Source organism: Thunnus thynnus, chromosome 22, assembly GCF_963924715.1.
Source record: "Thunnus thynnus chromosome 22, fThuThy2.1, whole genome shotgun sequence".
Classification (NCBI taxonomy): Eukaryota; Metazoa; Chordata; class Actinopteri; order Scombriformes; family Scombridae; genus Thunnus; species Thunnus thynnus.
Genome location: NC_089538.1, coordinates 7,543,947 through 7,565,863, shown reverse-complemented (window position 1 = coordinate 7,565,863; position 21,917 = coordinate 7,543,947). Strand labels below are relative to the sequence as shown.

General features: G+C 39.6%; 1 protein-coding gene across 3 annotated transcripts in view; it reads right to left on the bottom strand.

The window, feature by feature from the left end:
- Positions 1 to 21,885, bottom strand: part of LOC137174126 (dynein axonemal heavy chain 2-like) — a 62,369-nt gene extending 40,484 nt beyond the window's left edge. The window contains exons 1-35 of one of the 3 annotated variants that reach the window (XM_067579207.1): positions 21,801 to 21,885; positions 21,654 to 21,695; positions 20,811 to 20,885; positions 20,487 to 20,651; positions 19,855 to 20,083; positions 19,121 to 19,231; positions 17,863 to 18,095; positions 17,307 to 17,498; positions 16,674 to 16,831; positions 16,253 to 16,340; positions 15,722 to 15,927; positions 14,774 to 14,903; positions 14,412 to 14,594; positions 14,077 to 14,291; positions 13,729 to 13,875; positions 12,936 to 13,092; positions 12,439 to 12,548; positions 11,913 to 12,042; positions 11,296 to 11,484; positions 11,008 to 11,152; positions 10,518 to 10,710; positions 9,904 to 10,104; positions 8,884 to 9,040; positions 8,454 to 8,628; positions 7,676 to 7,839; positions 7,153 to 7,314; positions 6,815 to 6,918; positions 5,990 to 6,146; positions 5,005 to 5,087; positions 3,252 to 3,432; positions 2,843 to 2,981; positions 2,170 to 2,387; positions 1,254 to 1,346; positions 1,021 to 1,146; positions 403 to 513 (exon numbers count right to left, since the gene is read on the bottom strand). In XM_067579207.1, coding sequence (XP_067435308.1) covers positions 403 to 513; positions 1,021 to 1,146; positions 1,254 to 1,346; positions 2,170 to 2,387; positions 2,843 to 2,981; positions 3,252 to 3,432; positions 5,005 to 5,087; positions 5,990 to 6,146; positions 6,815 to 6,918; positions 7,153 to 7,314; positions 7,676 to 7,839; positions 8,454 to 8,628; positions 8,884 to 9,040; positions 9,904 to 10,104; positions 10,518 to 10,710; positions 11,008 to 11,152; positions 11,296 to 11,484; positions 11,913 to 12,042; positions 12,439 to 12,548; positions 12,936 to 13,092; positions 13,729 to 13,875; positions 14,077 to 14,291; positions 14,412 to 14,594; positions 14,774 to 14,903; positions 15,722 to 15,927; positions 16,253 to 16,340; positions 16,674 to 16,831; positions 17,307 to 17,498; positions 17,863 to 18,095; positions 19,121 to 19,231; positions 19,855 to 20,083; positions 20,487 to 20,651; positions 20,811 to 20,843 — 5,085 coding nt within the window. In that variant the 5' untranslated portion in view covers positions 20,844 to 20,885; positions 21,654 to 21,695; positions 21,801 to 21,885. Of the gene's footprint in view, positions 1 to 402; positions 514 to 1,020; positions 1,147 to 1,253; positions 1,347 to 2,169; positions 2,388 to 2,842; positions 2,982 to 3,251; positions 3,433 to 5,004; positions 5,088 to 5,989; positions 6,147 to 6,814; positions 6,919 to 7,152; positions 7,315 to 7,675; positions 7,840 to 8,453; positions 8,629 to 8,883; positions 9,041 to 9,903; positions 10,105 to 10,517; positions 10,711 to 11,007; positions 11,153 to 11,295; positions 11,485 to 11,912; positions 12,043 to 12,438; positions 12,549 to 12,935; positions 13,093 to 13,728; positions 13,876 to 14,076; positions 14,292 to 14,411; positions 14,595 to 14,773; positions 14,904 to 15,721; positions 15,928 to 16,252; positions 16,341 to 16,673; positions 16,832 to 17,306; positions 17,499 to 17,862; positions 18,096 to 19,120; positions 19,232 to 19,854; positions 20,084 to 20,486; positions 20,652 to 20,810; positions 20,886 to 21,653 lie in introns of all 3 variants that reach the window. The other 2 variants (XM_067579209.1, XM_067579206.1) reach the window with 2 other exon arrangements.
- Positions 21,886 to 21,917: the final 32 nt, after the last annotated feature.

Here is a 21,917-nt window from a genome sequence, read left to right as displayed (position 1 = left end):
CAGTTATAGAAAAGGCTCAAGAGGTTATTGGAATCCTGTTAATTCTTAGCATCATTATGTCGCTGTCCATGGTGCTAAAAAGCTGATAAATTGATTTTAACGTAACAAGATTAATTTCACTGTAAATAATTGCACTGTAAAAAAATAAAATAATTACCATATCAGAAATTGATGATCATCACACTTCCAGTTTGCTGTATTTTATGTGATATATTTTGTGTACATTACAGGATGAAAGTAAGTATAACAAAGTAAACTTTCAAGTAGCCTTGAAAAGCTAAAAATTCTGATGGAGACGTACTAGTGTGTTGACAAATTGTAAGATCACTCAAAAACATATCTACATGAAGACAATATCAAACATGTTTCAGTAAAGTAAGAAGTTAAAAAAGTCAGTTAAACCTGTCTCTTCTTCATGGATTTAAGGGAAGACTTGTCAGCTCTCTCCTTGCCGGTTATGAGAGACTGAGTGACATCAGCAGTCCACTGGATCTGACTGGCTGTGATCAGCATCTGAAATAGGAGGAGTAAAACCTGGTAATTCTGTTTTATTTGGTTTTAACATTACCATACTGCTGTTTTTATCACATTTATTAACTCCACAACCATGAGAGGATTCTATAAATTAAATGTTAGGGAATATAGAGCTTGTGTACCTTAAAGCAAGGTATTACCTCAACTATTCAGTGACATGGATTGAATTAAAAAAAAACAATCCAAGTATAGGATTTTAAGATGGGTAATTCTGAGTGCAGCAGGAATTGTGATTTGTAAATTGATCAAAATCATTGTGTATAGGACAGCCGTCTTTACTGGGAGAAAATATCAATTACGAAAAACACTTGATATTTCACAGTGGTTTTCAAATTGGTAAATCTATTTGCACTGCTTTAAAATGCAGCTTATTTTTAAGACTGTCAGAGTCAGTAAGTCAAGAGCAAGTCATTGCTTCAGTGTCAGTCAAACAATCAGAATGTCAGATTGGTGAAGGTTCAAAATCAGAATTAGAGACAAATATACCTGTCCAGGCCAATCTTTGACCCATTTGTCTCTATGTCCTGTAATCCTCTTCAGACTTGCAAGGCATTCACTCAGACGAATCTTTAGTGTAACACGCATGATATTCTCAATATCACACAGCCAAACCTACATGAAGACAAAACAAAATGGTGCTCATATTATCTACCATAACTCTCATCATAACACTACCATTGTCATCATAACCATAATCATGAGCATCATTACTACTGTACCTCCACAGGCTTGTCCAGTTGCACTATACGAAAGAACTCAATATACTCCCCATCAGCAGAGAACATCCCGGCAGCATCTCGCCTAATGCCAAACTATAGAAAACATAAACACACAGTGGCATCTCTCTGTATGTACTGTTCCATCATAATCTGATTCTGTCATCTGAAAACTGTGTTTTGAGGCCTGTTCATCTTGAAAATATGAAAATGAAGTTTCTTTAATCAGGTCTGGTGTGTCAGTATTGTGTATCAGGAGTGCTCACCGTATTGTGTTTTGTTTTGTTTGGATACTGACAAATTTTAAAAGGTTATGTAACAAATTAAACTGAATTGGAAAAACAGGATTTATCTCATCTTAGTAATATGTCTACTAGGGATCATGTTGTTTTGCCCAAAATTCTCATCAAAATTTGGCCTGATATTCATTTTAATAATATTTTTATTCATATTTTCCTGCTAATACAATTGTACAGGACTTAGCCTGACATTATTAAGTATTTCAAATATGTTTGGCAGCAGAATCAATTTGCCTGGATAATAGCTTTTCTTTGATGCTTTTGATGTATTTTTTGTCCCATAATATCAATCCAGTAAAGGTGTTAGAGTAGATCCACTGCAGTATAGAACTTAAGGTAAAGACGCATAAGTGATGTAAACATGTCACATTTAGTAATCTAGTTGAGTAAGAGTAATTATACGCACATCATTTAGGTGCAAGGCTATTAGAAAGCAGCATCAATGAAAGAAGTAATGCTTGCATACTTACTCCAACCCGACAAAATGTTAAATTTCATAATCTAATCATAATCAAAATTAAACAATTCCTTCACAGAAGTAGTGTAGCCCCCGGCCACTGAGTGTATGTCCGCCTTGGATTGTTTTTCTGATTCTGGTTGTATTTATCTAAGATCCCTGCCTTGTCAGTGCGTAGGCTCTTGATGTTGTCGAAACACTTCTTCAGGTGGGGTTGCATGGCCTCTGGGTTCTGTGACTGCCCCAGGATCTCCAGCACGTCATCATTAGACAGGAAGTAAAATCTTGGGAATATCTGCCTCTTGGTCTCCAGATACATGTCAAGGGCTTTCTGGATCTCCTCCAGCTTGGCACTCATCTCTGACAGCTTCTCTAGCAAACCTGAAAGACAGAGGTGACTGCTTACAGATGCTGATTGTGAAATTAACAAAAAAATGTCATTCTAAATATGCATATATTTATATAACTGAGAAGTTTCTTTGAGAGTGAATCACGTTTGCACAATTATTGGCAGTGTAAAAGTTGGCAGCACCACATACACATCCATGATAATCATTTAAAATACAAAGGATCAGTCTGTTCATGGTTAGGATGAAATATGAGACACATTTCCTAGCAACTGTAGACCTGTCACACATCAAAATTCTCAAGACATAAAACATAATATGCAAAAAGCAACCAAAGTTTAAGAATTTTATATATACAGTATGGATGGATTATTAATAGATCTTTTAAAATTCAAAAGGACATTTTTTAGGCCCTGAAGACACCCAGTAAAATGTGACAACATATTGTTAACAGCAAGTTTTTGAAGAGACATGAAACATTTGTAATACCTGGGTGGTGTGTTCCCTGCAAGGCGTTGTTATTCTCATTAAGTCGGCCCATGATCGTCTTCCAACTAGCACTAACATCTTGAAACTCTTTGCACTCATGAGGCAGCTGCTCCCTGATGTCCTTTCCTTGGAAAATGTTCTGGGAAGGTGAAAGAACAAGGAAATGGAGAATGACAGAGAACGATTGAGATACTGTAGTGAAAAGAGATTAACTGTCATCTGTATTATCTGGAGAAACATATACTGTGTGATATATGTATCTAATCTAATCTCTCTAATAAAAAAAGACCATAACAAATAACAATGTGTATGTCATCCAATGGTGAATTTTCACAGACAATAAAGAAAAGTTAATATCTGTGTCTACTAATGAACCGCATGACATAGTATGTGAGTGTGCCTCTTATACCTCCAGATAAATCCACTGACGCTGCACAGTGAGGATTGCTTCAATGACTTCCAGTACTAAGGACAGCCGGCGTTCCCAACAGTCAACCTCTCGCTCAAAGGCTTTGACAAAGCGAGAAGCCTTCATTGTGGACAGGAGAACCTGGTTGTCCTCCAGGGCCTGGAAAACCTCCTCTGTTCCCCTGGGAGAAACAGGTAAGGAGCAGAAAACAGTACAGGTTTTTGAATCCAATCTAGTTGCATAAATTCTGCAATAAATGACATCTTTGTGAAGATGTTATAATGTTTATATGTTATAATGTTCAGTTTTGCTTAAAACCTTGTAAGGTAGGCACTGATTGCCTTACACAGTTGCTAATTACTGATTGCGTTTGACTTCAAAATATTGAGAGATGTTCTGAATATTCATCCCCCCCATGTACATAATGGGGTAGAGCCTGTTTGCAAAGGAGGTCCCTGTTAACATACATAATCATTATTGATTTTATATGATGACTAAGTTATCACGGAAAACAATTGCATGGATGATTTGATACCATAAAGGTGGACAAGAGGCACGTTTTGTTGGTTCATTTTTATTTTATTTTATTTTTATAAATAAGCAGTTTTTTTCAGTGCGGTAACTACGGTATGTTTCACTGCTGTTATTGCATGACTTTGCATTAATCTCAGAGACACACAGTACTTCCAACACCTACAAATATTTTCAGGCATACGCACCAGCAGTCATGTCTTTTTCAGACATTTCTGTTTCTTGTTCAGCTCTTTTTATGAATGATTGATTTCTCAAAAGAATTTATTTAAATGTTTGATGGGTTTCATTTTCTGTACTTTCATTCATCCTCACTTTACTCTTGGCTCTACAATCTCTCTCTCCCTGCCTCTCTTCATCATGTTTACTGTGGGCCAGTGGCTGACTGCAGCCTTCCACCCTCTATGGAATCAGTGACAATGGCTTGGGCTGCCAACTGGACTGGGCCTAGGGTCTGACTCTGCTTATTCTTATATGCAGCAGATGGACTGGGCCTACCTGCTTTCACCAGCCAGGCTGCCAATCGCCTAACTCTGTTCTGCTCACTCATCTCCGACTACAAACAAACACACTCACTCCCTAATTATGACTTATGCAACAAGGCAGAACAGACAGATTCCTTCTCACATCACATATGCTCTATACTATACAGCAATGCTGCAAAGGCATTGCATTCATCTATCTATAATACACAAAACACAGCTAGACTTAGACATCACTGGATGGCAGTATTGAGCTGTACTGGGCTGTGGGATCTAGTGATGCAGGTAAGTAAGACAGAGACACAAATCTATGGCATATGTTGGAGCAGCTTTCAGCCTGGGTTACAGTTATAACTCCATATTCAAGCAAATTCTCTTTCCCCCACGATTTCTATTTCTCTGACAGAAAAATAGCAAAGCCAAAGCATGTATCCAGCTTTAATTTGACTTTGTATGAGTCTAAAATGAATCTAAAATGATGGCTCATTCAGTTATGATTATATTGGACCAAGTGGAGTTATTTTAAAATGTGTGTAATCCTTATCCTGTTTTTACAGCTTTTCCTTTGTAATAGATGTGCGTGGCAAAATGTGGGCCACAGAGTGACAAGTGATCTGCCGTTGTGAGTTACACTACACAAAACCACTACACAAAAATTCCTCTACAGCACAGTGTTGTCATTCTCTGAGGACGTGAACCCTCCACCCAACCCTGGCTCACTTCAAGGCTCACTTTCTCACCTCAGCCGATAGTGGCCTTCGTCTTTGTGAGGTGCGATGTCCAGGAATGTTTCCTCCCATGTCTTGGTAATGTCCTCCAGGCCCTTTAATATAAAACGCAAGGAGTAATATTAACAGACAGGACACAACACTGAGAAGTGGAAAGATGAGAGTTAGACATTTCTTTTCCTTTTCCACAAGCTTAATGACATACTGTATGTTCATCATTAGATTATTAATGGCAGGACACCACTGATCTTAGTTTTTGATGAGCTCTACTGCTTGCATCCATCACAGATGGAGAACCTTTTGGACATAAGTGTGATGATGGCATGTAACATATCTTTTTTTCTTTTTTTTCACTCTACACACTTGCCTTGTAGATCTTTGTGAGCATTCTTTTGTACACATGTGGTTCTTTTCATGCCTCTCTATATTTTCTCTGTCATTTTCTTAGAAGAATGTATAAACACTACTATGACAATATATTGTATTTAAAAACTGTAAATACAGTAATAACTGTAATATCATAATCGGCATGGCTAGACACCACAAGTAAGGAACATTTTGAACCCTTATGTAGTATTTCAATTTAAGAATTACTTCAGGTTGATCACTTTCAAACCTGGTTAATCACAAATAAATCCCATGACTGCACCTTTCAGGCTCTACTTCACTCACAGAATACACTACACTACAATGCAGTCCCCAATTCTTATTACACAATTACCTGCTGTTTTAGTAAATCAGCTGCTAATTAAATGCAGATTGCGGTTGCAAATTGAATATGCATATGCATACATGCATAAATCTGGCCCTAAAACTGCACTGATGTAACCCCTGTGAATGGGGTGGGGAGTGGAGAGGGGTTAGGGGCAGGATTGATGTTGATACAGGTTGAGAGGCAGGCACAGCTGCTCCATGAGCTAGTTAGAATGAATGGAAGCAGGTGAAGATACAATAATGCCCACTAAGCATCCGTTTAGACTAGAAAAAGAGACTGGACCTGTTCAATGGAGAGTTCCTTGCTGGCGGCTCCAGAGATCTCACAGATCTTGTCAGCATACTTGTCAAGGCCCAGTGATATGATCTTCTCCAGGGTGAATTCAGTGCTGGTGTGATCAAAGGAGCACTGCAGCTCGTCGCAGATCTGCTTCCAATGCCTGAAAGAAAGGTGGCATCAGAGGAATGATTATTCTGAAAGACCTGAGTAGATCTGCAAAGAAAGAGCTGAAGGGAAAAAAAGTAAAGGTGAATGCTAGCACCTCCCAGCTGACTATCACCATGTAAAGTCAAGTCAATTTTATTTCTATAGTCCATAAGTCATATATCACACATTTGCCTCAAAGGGCTTTACAAACTGAACAACATATAATACCCCCTATCGTTATATACTAAAATAAACACAGACAATAAGACATTATAAAAACACATGCTTACTAAATGCTAACACTCAAACACTTACAGTAAAACGTTCTCAAAGTTAAAATAAATAAAAACTTTCATAACATTACAACATTTTATATTCATATATTATATTAGACACTACCTAATTACACTATTAACTCAAATATTACAACATCCAGAATGTAGCAGTGACCTTCTAATCCTTTGCTGATCATTTATCTACTAATATTAGTCTTCTAAATGAGGAATATTTAACTATATAACAGTTGTATTTTTCTTTGTGTCCATGCTTTGTCTTATACAGTTTCTTCCTGTAGCAGTATACTGTAACAACTGTTACTATTGCAAAACAATAGTTATAAGATACTTGAACTAAAAACACAATCAATAATAAACAAATAGATACTTTGGCTCCAATCAGTACCTGTCTCTCATGGCTGGGTTTCTCAGGTCAGCAATGAGAGGGATGATCCTCTTGAACTGGTCAATCTTGTTCTTGGAGAAATCCACGATGTCCCAATCCTTATCCTGCAATCAGACCAAGATCAGGTCTTTACTTCTGTGTAATGTCGGTGTTAGAGCTGCTGTGGGGTTTAGATTTGTGCATTTGTGGTATAGGCACCAAGGTTTGCATTATTCATACAGTACTGGTATTGTTTTGGAATTTATATGCATTTTATTTGCATGTAATGAAACCTAAACAGACACAAGTCATATATTATGGCTGACGCTATTCAATGAACTCTGTGTGGTAGAGCTGACCTTGAGTTCTCTCTGGAGTTTGTGGAGTTTTTTGAACATGTCCTGTGCTGTGCCCTCCATGTTCTCTGTCCGCAGCGTAGCAAACTGATCAACCTTCCAGATGTTCCAGTTTGTATTCCACTCCTGTGTAATCTCCCAGACCTGCTGCAGGTAATCTATGTCCTGTACAACACATACAGACACAAGCAAAATACAATCATTAAATATGTCTTGCATTACTCTTATGAGGCTTGCAACATCCACAACACCCAGAGTTTGAATTTGGCCTGGAACCTTTGTCCCATGTCATCCCCTCTCTCTCATAATCAAACAATTTTCTATTACTATATACAATCAAATAATTAAAACTACCAAAAAATGCTTACAAAAGTCTTTCCTCACTCAAACATATAGATCCAGTTTATCACAAAGATACCTTCCACAGTAACCTTCTCTGGATTAACTGCTAATTATGTTGGAGTCTGTGTAAGCTTATGCCAGGACAACAGTGTGTTATAACTATGAGCCTCATGGGTAGTCAGACCTTCTCCAGCATTTGCATGTTTTTGAAGGGCGGCTGTTCTATCTTGAAGAAGCCCAGGCCGTGGAGGATGGTGCTCTCCTCCCGTTTTAGAGCCTCCAGTTGGCTGCGATGACCTACTATTTGCTTTAAGGCCAACTCAGTGCTCAGCGCACTGTCAAATGGACCTGAACATGCAAAAAGTAGATACACATACACACATGAAAAAGCATACACACACACACACACACACAAACAAGCATACACTTACATCGATCCACAAACACAATTATGCAAACACATTGAGCATACCTTACAATATCTCCTCTATCTATGGAATACACACAGATATGCATATATATAATAAAACCATAATAACATGGCCATCAAAACCAGAGATGGCAAACTGACAGCTATGTCATACAGACAGTACAAAGAAAATATGCTGATTATTTCTCCCAACACATTAGAGTTGGTATATGTCTTGAGAAACTAGATATTTGTTAATCATTAAAGATTTGGTTATATTATCAAGGTAGCTATCTGTAATATGTCTCATGTAATATCTCTGGTTATATTAGGCCATTGTGAGCAATGTTACTGGACTGCTTTATGAGAGTTTTTAGATTTACAGGATTTTTTTTGCATTAATGTTATCAAGTGGGTTTGTCAGGTATTTCATTCACTTCTGATGAGGCCTCATATAGATCAGTAATGGCACAACAGGGACAGAAAGAAGTAGAGACAGCAACAGTAAGGTGCAGTACAAGAGAACAATGAGTTGTGCAACAAAGCGTGTGACCTGTGCTGTTGAACTCCTGCACAGTAGTCTGTATCTTCTTTTTGAATTCCTCAGAGGAGAGGATGAGGCTGTTCTTAAACTTCTCCTTGTGCTTCTGCAGCATGATGTCGCTGTCGATCAACACCTGCTGGAACCACACCCACTCCTCATTCAGCACCTCCCGCAAGTCCTGCACCTGTGGGTGAACAAAGTGGCAGGATTGAAATATTGATGAGAATGATGCTAGACCCATGACTACCAATGTTTTGTGACTACCAGTGTCAGTGTTTTGTCAATATTCTGCTGAATACCTAAAGGTGCACAAAAGTCCTACTGATTTAATTATTTAACCTAAGGTAGAATGAACAATCAATCAATTGCTCACACACACAGTCACACACACATTGTCCTGTGTAATGAGTGTTTGCTGTATAATTAGAGAGGTGCTTACAGCCTGTTCCACCGGGACCTCATATTTGTCCAGGATAGCAAACTGTTCATGGATGAGAGGAATCTGAGCCTCTGTCTTGGACAAATCTCCCTGGAGAGTTTCTAAGAGCTTCACGCTCTCACTAAGTTCCACCAGTGTCTGGGGCGGTCGTCTCAGCCTAAAGACACACATACAAACAAACACACAACATTAAGACATAGTATATATCTCCAACGTTTACAAAATCAATGAGGTGAAATCAATCATTTATATCACCAGAATTCACATGTTAGTCTATTTCATGTAAAGTGCACCAACTATTGTGTGCGCTCTGTGTAGACTGTGCATTTGACATGTCCTGAACAGAAAATGCAAGGTCCTGCGCAGTGTGGGCTGGCCTGTAGTCCCACAACACCTGCAGCAGATGTTGGTGGTATGGGCTTTTTATTCCAAGGCTGCAGACAAGCACTGATGGTCATTTGGTAATTCATGGTCAAGGTGAATTATCATATAAAAAAGTTTCCTTTTCAGTCATTCATTCTCTGTCTACATATGTTATTGCATTGTTAGTATTGTATTAGTATTATATTGTTATTGCATTATTATTAGTATTATATTAATATCATAATTTGTATAGCTTATTTTGCACTGTATGCCATACAATGCACAACTCCAAATAAGCACTGTTACGCTCTATGTTATGTGTTTGTTTTTTTTACATATTTTTAAACTTTTCTTGTATTGTTACTTGTTAATTGTATTACTCTATGTGCCTCTGCGATTGCATCTCAGGACAAATAAAGTGATTTGAACTGAACTGAAATACATACAACCAGCCAGCTTTATAAATTAAAACAAACCTCAACTGCAAAACCTCTATTTTAAAATCAAGTATTTTTGGGGCACCCCTGTAGCTTAGGGGTTAAGACACTCACTATTAACCTGCAACGTCCCCCTTTGCTTCGGTTTCATCTCTCTCTACTATCTGTAATAAAGGCAAAAATGCCCCCTAAAATACAGTCCTTTCACTTAACTCCCCACCTGTTGGCACTGTCTTGAAGGGAGGCGTGAAGTTCTTTGAGGCGGTTGCTGGCCATGTGTCTGAGCAGTTGAGTGAACTTGGTTTGCCACTCACTGCAGTGCTGCACCAAGGAGGACTTGAGTGGTGTACAGTCCAGCATGACAAAACGGATGTTTACCACCGTCTCTTCCTGTTGAACATTGTTGGCTTTTTCTGTGTACCTGCGGGGTGAACCAGAGAGTGGACATGACAGAAATGTAAAAGAGGGAGATTATTGCATCTGCAAGCTTCATTATGGTAAACAAACAAGTTTTGAAGAATGTTTTATGACAAAACGAAACAAAAGTTCACTTGGGGAATGGAAACAAAAAAACCCTAATTAGTATATACTGTAGGTCTGTGTGAATGGGCAACAGCTGCCAGGTTCCACAGCTGTCACAAGATGACAATTTGCTTGCAAGGTGACTGTTAAAAATTGGTAGTTCCTCCCTTCATAGTGAACAACGGCTGTAGTCAGCTTCAATTCATTTCACTCACAACGTACTCCATTGTTTTTGCATCAAAAAATATGGAAACTTCTTAAAAAGGTCAACTGAAGAATGGTGATTAGAAATTAGTTTTCATTGCACAGTACCTATGTATATCTGCATCAAAAGAAGTGACTGGTGGGTTGAGTCTTTGGTAGCGTTGTATAAAGGAGTCCTTGTTGACCTCCCAGATATCCCTGTATCTGTCCCAGGTCTTTAGATAGGCCTGCAGGTGGGTGGCATTGGCTGTCATCCCTGTGGCAACTGCAGCCTGAATTTTCCTTATCTCCTCATCTTGCTCTGAAGGATCAAAAAGACCAGGGGACAATGAGACCGGAGGTTGCCAAGCAGAAGCACAGACAGATAGATATGGTCACATACAGTATACTGTGCATATATATATATATATGTCTACACAGATATACATAGAAATCACTGTCTGCAATTCCTTCATTTACAAGGATTTTATATCTTGCCTACATTTGCCTCGCAGTAAAACCAGCCTGAATATGTACACAGTTTCTCTTCATTTTATTAAACATTTTTTTCTCCAGGGAAAATAAAAAGAAAGGAACATGTTCTTAAAAATGTTCGAACCAATGTTGATGTGTATTGGATTCCCCTGTGAGCTTTTGCAGGATAGAAGCTCAGGCATTCGCTTGAATTCAGAGATGGTGTTGATGAGTTGAGGCATAATGTTTACAATCTGAGCAAGCTTTCCAAGTGTCGGGGAGAACTCAGCCTGTCAAAACAGACAGACAGACAGACAAACACACACACACACACACACAGACTCTCATTTTTACCCAAGAAATCAAATCGCCAACCACTAAATTAAACATATCATTATTGCATAAAAATTGAATTAGGAGTGGTTGCTGGTACCTTTGGAGTGGTTTGGGGGGCTGCCTGGCGCAGTGCTACTACAACTTTAAACAAAGGACTGGGTGATGTCTTGCTGTCTCCGTTGATGGCTCTGGATAGCTTCTGCATAGAGCGCTTGATGTTGCTCCTGAGAGCTTCCTCCACCATGTGGTCCACCTTCTCTGTGTAAGTCACCCAGTGCTCATGGACCTTAAACATCATGATAAAAATGTACACACATGACAAAGCAGTGCACATTGCTGTCGGCGAATAGGTGCAGATTACAATATTTGCTGTCATGTTTTTGCAAGCAGTGGGTCGTTGATTCAGCTTTATTCCAGACATTAACAACTTATGTGGGTCAATACTTTGCTATTTCATGCAGCATTTTTTGTACTACCAAGAAAAAGCTTAACTACTGACCACTTATTAGTTGCAAGTAAACAATCTTATCTCTTGCCTCTACTGTAAGTGTCTGCCACAACCTTGCACACTCACAGGATATCATATCAAGTCTAAAATAACTGTCTTATAAAGTGCTTACTCAGTAAAAAAAACCATCAGTTCTAAAAGTGTAGGAACATTTCTGATGGAATGCAGCTGACAGTGAATAAATGACAGAAAATCACAGCACAGACCTCAGGTCCATCATCAGAGAAGGTGTTGTGGATGCGGGTCATGATATCAACAATTTGCTGATGCGCTGAGCGAAGTATTTGGAGATGGCTCTGCTGGTGAGTCTTCTGATCATCCTCAAACTCCAAGTTCCTGAGAATAAAATCAGGAGAAGCACGATGATGCTACAGTACTAACAAAGGAAAACCAATGCACATCACTTGGAACCACAGTGTAATTGAGATTTGACCCATGTGCATCGCTTCAGACAAGGTCAAGAAGTAGAGAGGTTTGCTGTTGACTTCCTCAGTGAGCTGTTAGCAATGTGTGGTGTGATTTTTAAAAAGCAATTTTGAAAAAAAAAAGATTTTACCTATTGTTTTACTGTATTTCATGAATATGCATTTTAAATACATACATATAATAATAACTGTATGTCATAAGAAGTGATTTAAATATATTAAATAATACCTGCACATGCTTTACTTTGTGTATTTACAGTATTAAACATCCCATGGAATTAGGAAGACATCACATATCTGCTGTTACCTGTACACAGTCTTTCCATCCAGTCTAACCAGCAATGTTTCACTGATCTGACGACAAAGTGTGGAGATGGCGAGATTGGATACTTTGTATCCGTCAACTATTGACTGGACCTGGAGTATAATAAGAGGGAGAGGAGAGGAGAGGAGAAGAGAGGAGCTCAGCTGCTCATTTATTGCAATCCAATTAAACTTCTCAGGTCAGTGGTGGTTTTCTTCCTGGACAAAGAATAGCTTCCAGATCTGTTGAGGGTGCTTTTAATTGCCTTGGTGTTGTTTTCTGGAATAAAGTGCCTGATGACCTGAGATCTGTTAGAACTGTGTCCCAAGTTCAAAAGTAAACTGAAAACATTTACTCAGCCAGTAAGGGGATTCAATCACAACTCTGCATTCAACCCAAATTGAACCCAAAAAGAAAAAGTGATAAATAAGTATAATTTCTACAGTAACAATGTATTTGTACACATGTCCGTATCGGTTAGTTGTGAACTCTGTTGAAACCTTCTCAATGTGCATGAGACAATCGCGGATGAAGATGTTAGAAGCTCCTTTAGACAACCACGACAGCTTGGTCAGCCCCGGCTGAATCTTCTTATCCAGGAAAGAAATTCGCTCACGAAACAAACCCAGCTCGTCAGGAGACAGCATTCCAATGATCCTGACAAACAGACAAGTAAGATAGTGTTTTTAACTGAGTGAGCTCAACTGTCCTGCCCTGTCTTGTCTTGTCTTGTCTTATATTGCAAGCTAAATGTTAATGGTTGATTGAAAATGTTTAACAGACTTGGCCTTTTTATCCTGTTGCATTGCTGAAAAATTTCCCAATTATACTACAATACACAGAATCTGAGCAGCACCGTAGCGACTACTGAAGGTGAACAACTGCTCAGGGGGCTTATGTAGGTGTTTGCCATGACACAATGCACAGCACATGGCACACACACCAAATGACAATAGTGGTGAACAGGAAATAAGGGCTCCTTACTCACCGCTTCTCTACCACAAACTCACAACAGGCAAGTGCTCAAGTGATATTAATCACTATCACTACCACTAAAATCCAGTGACTCACCTCACACAAAATTATTGTTGTATAATGTTGTGACTGTTAGCTTAGCTTCTACAATCATGATGTTATTTCATCTGGTTGGAAAGGTTATAGGTACAGATGGGTATTTAAAGCATGGTATCTTCCAAAAACAACTAATTCTGATTATTACAATATAATAATACATCAGTGCTCGTAGTGTTGCATATATGTTTGTGTCTCCTTCTCTGTGTGTATGAGTCATACCTGTTATAGTCCTTCATCAGTAGCAGTGCTCTCTCCCTCAGGCCTCTGAGCTCCTCTCTGTCCTGATAAATGTCAGACACACACTGGGGGATCTCAAATTTTAGTCGATCCCAGTAGTAGATCTCAGAGAACAGGTTTAGCAAGTTGCTGGACAGAAAACACATAAAACACACAAAATAAATAATAAGCAAGTCTGTGTCATGTATGTGAATTATTGTTTGGTTTCTACATGAATGTATGTGTGTAGATTTGTGTGTGTCACAAGAACACAGAAGACATTATCGTATAAGAGACTGTGTGAATGTAAGCGTGAATGTTAATGCCTTCCATTGAGTTTGTGGAATCCACCTGTCAAAGTTGATGTCCAGCTTGGCAGTCTTGTCCTTGCTGCGCACCAGGAGTGACTGCTCCAGGCTCTTGAGGTACTGTCCGTCCAGGCTCTGGCTCCACTCACTAAAGTTCTTTCTCACCATCTCATCCAAAACCTGGACTGTCTGTGCATAGGTGTGAAACACCTGCTTGCGGCTGTATGACTCTTGCATGAAGTGGACCCTCTTAAGCACCTGGGGGGAAAGGAAAGGGAACGAAGGAGGAGGAAGTCAATGTAGGGGACCATGAATACTATCTGATAGTGTGCACTGAGATTAAAAGCAATAGATTATTGTGCAGTCTCATGGACTAACCTCCATGGGTCTCTCTATGCGACGTCTGAGGGCCCTTGCCCAGTGGGCCAGGCCTGCTCTCCTGGGCATATGGTCAGGAACAGACCTCACCTCCTGGTTCAGCTCCTTGTTGACCATTTTGAGCTCCTTGTTAAAGATGCTGTACACTTTCTCTACCTGCTCCTCTGTTGTGCCCTTAATAGCCTGTGATGAAGATGAGATGGAAGAGAATGGAGGAGAGAAGAGAAAGTTGAGTGGCAGGGAAAACAGAATGAAATAAGTGTTTGAGTGATGCATGTGCAGTAGGTGTTATAAAAGCAAATTGAAAACATGAATGTATCTGTGTGTGTGTGTGTGTGTGTGTGTGTTTGTGAGAGAAATACCTCACGAGTAGACATAGGCCTAAAAATGTCCAGCAGCCGAACTCCTTCTTCCACTGTGTTCACTGTCTTAAACACTGAATTGATCAGGTTTTGCATCATCATCTCCAGATCCTTTATCAATGCACGAAACCTGTGTACACACGCACACACACACACACACACACACATATATGAACACATGCACACATAGAAACGCATACACATAATGATCAACTGACAAACCGCCAAATGCACAAATCTAAAACAAGAGAACAAACACACATACAAAAATATTCAGAGAAGCAGAACTAATGGCATTATAAAATTTGTCTGTATGTTTTTGTTTGAATTTGTACAGTGAGGTAGAAATAACAGGTCTGTGTAATGTGCATGTAACCCACATTAAATTGACTGGTACAGTTAATTCTGGTGATCCCAAAAATGGTCACTAGAGGGCGCTATATCGTATTGTAGTGCTAGGGATTCTGACTGTATTGTAGAGATAAAAAGGCCGAATAATGGAGAAAGAGATACTACACTAGTGCTGCTCATAATGAGAGATTATTAGAGAAAAATTCTAGGAGCTTCCATAAACACTGTGCCAGAAGTTTTTATGTTAGGACACACTGAGTTAACTTTTCTTTTTTGCATTTTATTGGTTGTGAAACTGGAGGATTATTTTGATGTTGATGTACCTGCTTTTGGGATTAATCTGTGAATCTCTAGTGTTTTTGAATTATGAATACCATAAACAAGTGTTTCCCCAACCATGCCCTACAAGGCACACCTTCCAGGCAGAATTTGTTCCAGTTCTACTCCTGCACACCTGATCCATCTAATGGCTTGATGCTGATTAATTGAGCAGTAGAACTAGAGCTACCTGGGCACAGAGCTAAACAATGTTTTACTGCTTTACACCAAGCAGAACAAAATCTGTCGCTTGAACGTGTAAAAGAGAAACAGACCCACCTGTTAAATTCATTCCACAAAGTGGTGTTCTCAACATCAAGGATGCCCTTGTCAACCATGCGCAGGTTCTGTAGGCCACGGTGGAAGTTGCCTTCTATCTCCAGGAGGGAGCGTGTGAACTCTGGTCCCTGGCAACCACTAAAACATGGCAGGGGCCTCTGCTGACCATCTTCCCAACGGGCAAACTGGTGCTGGCAGTCACATACCTGAAATAGGCAAAGAAAATAAGGACTGGACCCAACTATGGAGGATCCAATGGGGCAGCGAGTAGGCACTATGTGAAGTGCTTTTCATTCATAAACTTCTGCATGAGACTCCTGTGTGTTATGTATTTGGTATTGTTCGTTTGCACAGGAGGGTTGATTTAGAAAGGGGACTTGGCAATATTGGTATCAGATACTAGCAACATTAAAAACATTATTAAGAGGCAGCATCTAGTGGTATTACATCATGAGGAACTCCACAGAGTTGTAAGTGTGCACGTATTTGTCTGTACATGTTACTGTAGGTGTGAGTGAAGGACAAATTCACCTCAAGCAGGTCTCTGAACCTTTGAATGAAGCTATCAACCAGGACAAAAATGCTGGTTTGGTCCAGGACCCAGCCTTTTGGAGAATACCTGACATAAAAACAGGGGAAAGAGAGAAACAAAAAGAGGACAAAGAAGGGGGGGCGGTGGTCAGAAATAGAAATGAAGAGACTGTTACATTGAGTACCACAAAAAGTTAGGCTGTAAAACAGTTAAGCACCTTAGTATTTTGGAGCTGCATCTACAGCAGTCACAAAATTGTAAAGTGCACATAAAAACAACTCTACCTCAACTAAATATCAATTCAATTTTACACTACAGTAAATGCATTCCATTTTGATATTTTAAGACTTTTGCAGGCTCAAAGTCCTCACAGGTACCAAGATGACAATGCATTGACAAGAAGGGTGAGACTTCTCCTACTTGTGGTGAATATGCGAGGCGTGCAAGTAAATTTCCTTCCAGGCCAGGCAGCATTGAATACAGTCATTGAGGTTTTGCTTGCTGGATATCACGTAGCCCTCAAAGATCCTGTCCAGAGAGATGCTTTGGATGCACAGGCGAATGATCTCATTACTCATCTGCAACACAGCGGAAAAGAAAAACTTGTCACAAATAATACATTTTGGAAGAAGTTATCGACATTCATTTTCACATTCATTATATGCTCAAATGATGAGGTATAACAAGTCACTTTTACACAAGACCTACATTACTACATTTTAAATTTAGTGAGTTTGCATATTATGTGTTGTGACTGAATTTGTGCATTATGCTTTCTAATATCTTTATTAGGCTGGCCAACTGAGTGAGCCATTAAAATACATGATTGCTTGAGTAAAGTAGAAGTATTACATCTATTAACAGCCTACAAAAAGCTGTTAGAAACATTATGGATGGACTGCAGCAGGTGTGTGTGTATGTACAGTTCAAATGATGTGTGTGAGAAAGAGAGAAAGAAACAGAAGTGACAAAGAGACAGAGCAAAGGTCAATAAAAGAAACCTGGTGTGAGTATACTACTCCCCATTACCCTGATGTGGTAAAATGCAGGTACCTTACGGAAAAGACCAGTGATTCTCTCACTGGTGTTGTAGTGGATTGAGTTGACCCAGATGATGCGAATAAGACTGACAATGTGTCGCATCTTAGGAGCAACTTGGCTAGGCTTGAGTTGGGAAAGCTCTTCACAGGGCTCCTTCAGCATGGACAGCAAGGACAGGTTTGATTGGGCCTGCAGAGAGCAATCCTGGGCAACACACACAAAGGAAAAATGATAATGTTAATGATGTTAATAATGCTTTAGCCATGTTAACTAAAGATTTCATGTCAATTTTTTCCAATTTCCTGGCTAGGAAGCTAGTGGGTGGCACAGATGCAGTCATGCTGCAACACTGAGTAGCATTCCAGTCTATGAGTAAGGAAGAGTTGATCAAGACTCTTGAGTTTAATGGAAATGAACCATACTCCATCAGAAAATGTCTATTTTTTGGTGGCAAGAAACTACAACATATCGCAAGAATACTATTTTTCTTTCATTCAGGTTGGAATTTATTGTATTTTAACTTTGTTGAAATGTGAGTTTAGATTAGAGTCCTGCACACTCCCTCTACCTGTATTTGCTTGGCCAGTCTGCAGAAGTGCTGTACATAGAGAGACTTGGAAAGCTGCAGGATGTTCAGGATGTGCCTGACCCATGGCTTTTGCAGCTGGTGGCTGATGTCCAACAGCTTGGCAGAGCGACTCTTCCGGAAGGCTATCTCCTGCAGCGGACCACAGTTGCCGCCCATCATTTCTTGGGCATTCAGTACCTCCTTGATCTGATCTGTCCAGTTGATCATAACAGCTAAAAACAGGGAGAATAAGTCAGTAGAAGAAAAGGAAAATAGAAGTACAGTAGGAAGAATTAAAGAGGAGAGGAAAATGGAAAAAGAGAAGGACAATAGGAGCAAAGAAAAGCAAGGGAATAGAACTTGGATTGGAAGACAGACAACAATTGTGAAGAAAAATTGAAAGGGAAATATGATAGGTGGAAGAAGAGTGAAAGACAAAAACAACGAACAAATTGGATTGATGCAGTTAAGAGGTTAGAAGCTTAATCCTTCATTAAGAATCTTTAAAGAATCAGGAAGCAGATGCTGGAGTTTAGATGGCATCTTGAACAGAAGTCTGTGAGTAATCTTTTAGGGTGTTTTCAAACCTATACATTTGCTCTGGTCTGAATCAGCGAATGAGCTGGTAAAGAAAGAAAGAAAAATCCAAGCGAAATGCCACATGAGAGCATTTTACCCCATTCAGTGGTTAGATTTAGTTTAGGGCGGGAGCGAGAAAGTAAACAGAGGAAGAAGGTCCTGTGTTCTTGATCAGTGTATATTCCTGTCAGAGACACATTGCTATGCAACATATAGCAACAGCACAATTGGCATTTGCTCATAACTGTGGTAATCTTCTGTGCAATATACCAAGCAAAATATGCCAGCAGAATGCTGAGTTTGAATGCACTTCAGGGAAATGTCTTGAAAATACTTCACTGCTTCACTCTGTAGTTGGGTCAGATTGAGGTCATATTACATTCCCACCACGTATGAAATGCTTCACAGTTTGTGACTAGACCGAGACCAGTAGCTCTAAAAGGTCTCTGTGTGGTTGTTTCGGTCCACACCTGAGTACAATCGCTTTGTTCAGCTCTGCCCAAGCAAACTGTACCAAGTTGGAAAAACGAAAGATTCCAATTCAAGCATATTAAACAGCCCAAGTTTGAAAATGCCCTTAATTAGAGACCCCACAGAGATAAATAGAAAGAGAAAGGCAATCACACACACACACATATCCACAAACACACAAACAGGCAGCCCCTTAAGCTCTGCTTACTCTCCATTCTCTGTACTAGCTTCTTGTCCTTGCTGGCCTCCTCAGGACTGCGCTGCAGGCCTTCCAATGGGATGTAGAGCACTGTGTTGCCCACCTTTTTATAAACATCATCTGTTCAAACATATTATACAAAAAAACATTACACATCACACATGTGACAATCTGATGCACACTACAACAATTGAAGACGACACAGTTTTTGGGTCACCATTTTGCCTACGCACAAATGCTGTGTGTGTTTTATGCTTTTCATGACTGCTACCACACCAGCATGGAAATGGAGTAAAACCTGTATAAATACATATTTTCTCTAATTAACATACTTATGCTGTAAAACCACCATTTGCAGTAGGGAGCTTCAATTATACTGTGTCAAATCTTTTGGCTTCTCCAGATGTCTTGGAATTAAAAATCCTTAAAATGCCTTTTAATCTTGGTGTATTGACTAAAAAATGTATTGCAAAATAAAAAATGACCAGGATTTCTGTAAGGAATATCTAATCTTTGCCTGATTGTCTGGTAAACATTACGCATAAAGAAAAAGTTACAAAGGCGCTTCACAAACATTGTCAGTATGGAGTGCTTTTTAATGAGGTATAGAGGAGACTCTGAAACAGTCTCAATGTCAAACCATGGTGACGGAAACGAGATGCAAGAGGTTTTTTTTAGAACTACTACTATCTTGTGTTGTGTTGTTTGACAGTGAACTGTCTCTGCTCCATCGAGGTACCCACCTGTGAGGCTGGCGAGGAAGCAGTGTATGTTGTTGGTGTAGTTGTCCTTAATGTTCTTGTCCCAGTTGGTGCTGAGAGCAACCAAGGGGGCATGCAAACAGGTCTTGCAACAAAGCAGGCTGTGGGTGGGGTCGCCCCTCACTGTGCCAAACTGTACCGCTGCATCAAAAGTCTCTGCTGTGATTATGGCTCCTGGCTCACGGATAAAATAGGCCAGCTGCTCGACCACCTGTCCATGTACAAGAAATATTCATGTGTGTTGTTGATGAGAGATAAGAAAGAGTACACAGAGAGGGAGTTGGGTGAAAGAATGAAAGGAGAAAAAGGAGAAGGGAAAGGGCAGAACCAAAGTGGAGAAAGAAAGAACGAAACAATAAATTAGAAAGGGAGACAGAATACGACACAAAGTGAGACTATAGGGATAGAATTGATCAAACACCCTATTTTCAACAAACACACAAATATTCTCTTTTCATGCACCCCTCTCAATAGGTTTCAGACAAGCTGGACAAGGCTAAAGAGCATGAACAAAGACATTCACCTCTCTGAGCAGGACATGCAAGTACCTGTATATCAAGCTAATTAATAAAAATTAATAAAAGACTGAAAGTGGAGCAAAAAGTGCGCTGTACCTGGAGCGGCATGGGGTACTCCACCCGCAGCCCCATGTAGGTGTCCAAGTAGACCACCATAGTCGTGATAGAGGTGTCCACAATAAATTGATCCAGGGCCCTCTCATTTTTCTCTGACCACAGCTCTTCGGTTACACCAGAAATAGCCACACAACGGATGAACAACTTCCAGGAGATGGCCATATGAAAGGAGGGGTCCAAGGAGAAATAGAGGGAAGGAAAATAATGAAAAGATGCTATTTAGTGAGATAATGTCTTTGCACACCCCACAAAGATGGAAGTGAACGTAAACATTACAAAATACAACCAATGACCCAGCTTTACCTGACGAATGGTCTTCAAGTATTCCTCATCCATTCCTTTCAAGGCTTCCACTTTCCTCTTTGGTTACTGAAGCATCTAAGCACACACAGAGACAAACACTCAACATACAGTGAAATGCAGACACAACAATGTATCATTTTAAACTTTAACTCTCATTGTCCAAACAAACTCCTATCAGACCATTTTAGATTAGAAATTTTGATTTGTTTAACAAATAACGTCCGTTTCATTTTCATCAGCGGCTTCAGTAAGCCATGCCAGTGTGCCAGCATGCACACCTAAAAAGAATTAAAGCCCTGATTAATATTGTTAATTACACCTGGATTTGAAAGGTTCAAATGTCTATCTACTCAGGAATTTGATTACTTTTCCTTTGTGAAATTGATCATCTGTTGTCCTCCACTCCAGCCAACTTATTCATGTATCAAAGACCACAGCAGTTCATTCCTTATTACAGAACATTTGATTCAGTTCTCAAATTCTAACTTTCTGAAGACGACAATGTGCAATACAGGAAACAAGTTGTTGGAGGAAACTGGTAATGTTCATTAACGTTAATAGGGGCCGCTGACAGAGCGTTATCTGCTGTTAAAGACACTAACGTAGTGATAACGTATGTTTTTTCATTTTTTGCGCAATGCGTAGCTTAGCTTGCATTACAAATTATTTTTCTTTTCTTAACTCCTGGCTTGCCACGCTCGTATTTATTAGTTAACAAGCTAGCTATTAAAATTGTAAAGCAACCATTGTATGTGGACTGGGAAACGTTGGTGGAAATATATAACGTGGTTATTAACTAACGTATAGCTTTAGCCAGCTAGCAAACTTTTACCAACCTCTTACCTCTCAGGTAACGTAACGTTAACGAGCTTAAGTCCTCACGAGCTGAAATACAGCACAACGGCAAACGTTCAAGTATTTCTTCTTACTTTTTACGAGTCCGCTACAACAACTGTATATATATTGGTGAAATATTTTACTTTAGTTTACTCTTTGCGATAGCTTTTCTTTTCTGTGTTCATTTCCACAACAAACTTCTCTCCAGTCAAACCTGTGGCTGGGTGTACATGTCTCCATAGAAACGTTTGGTTGCCTGGGAAAGCCGGA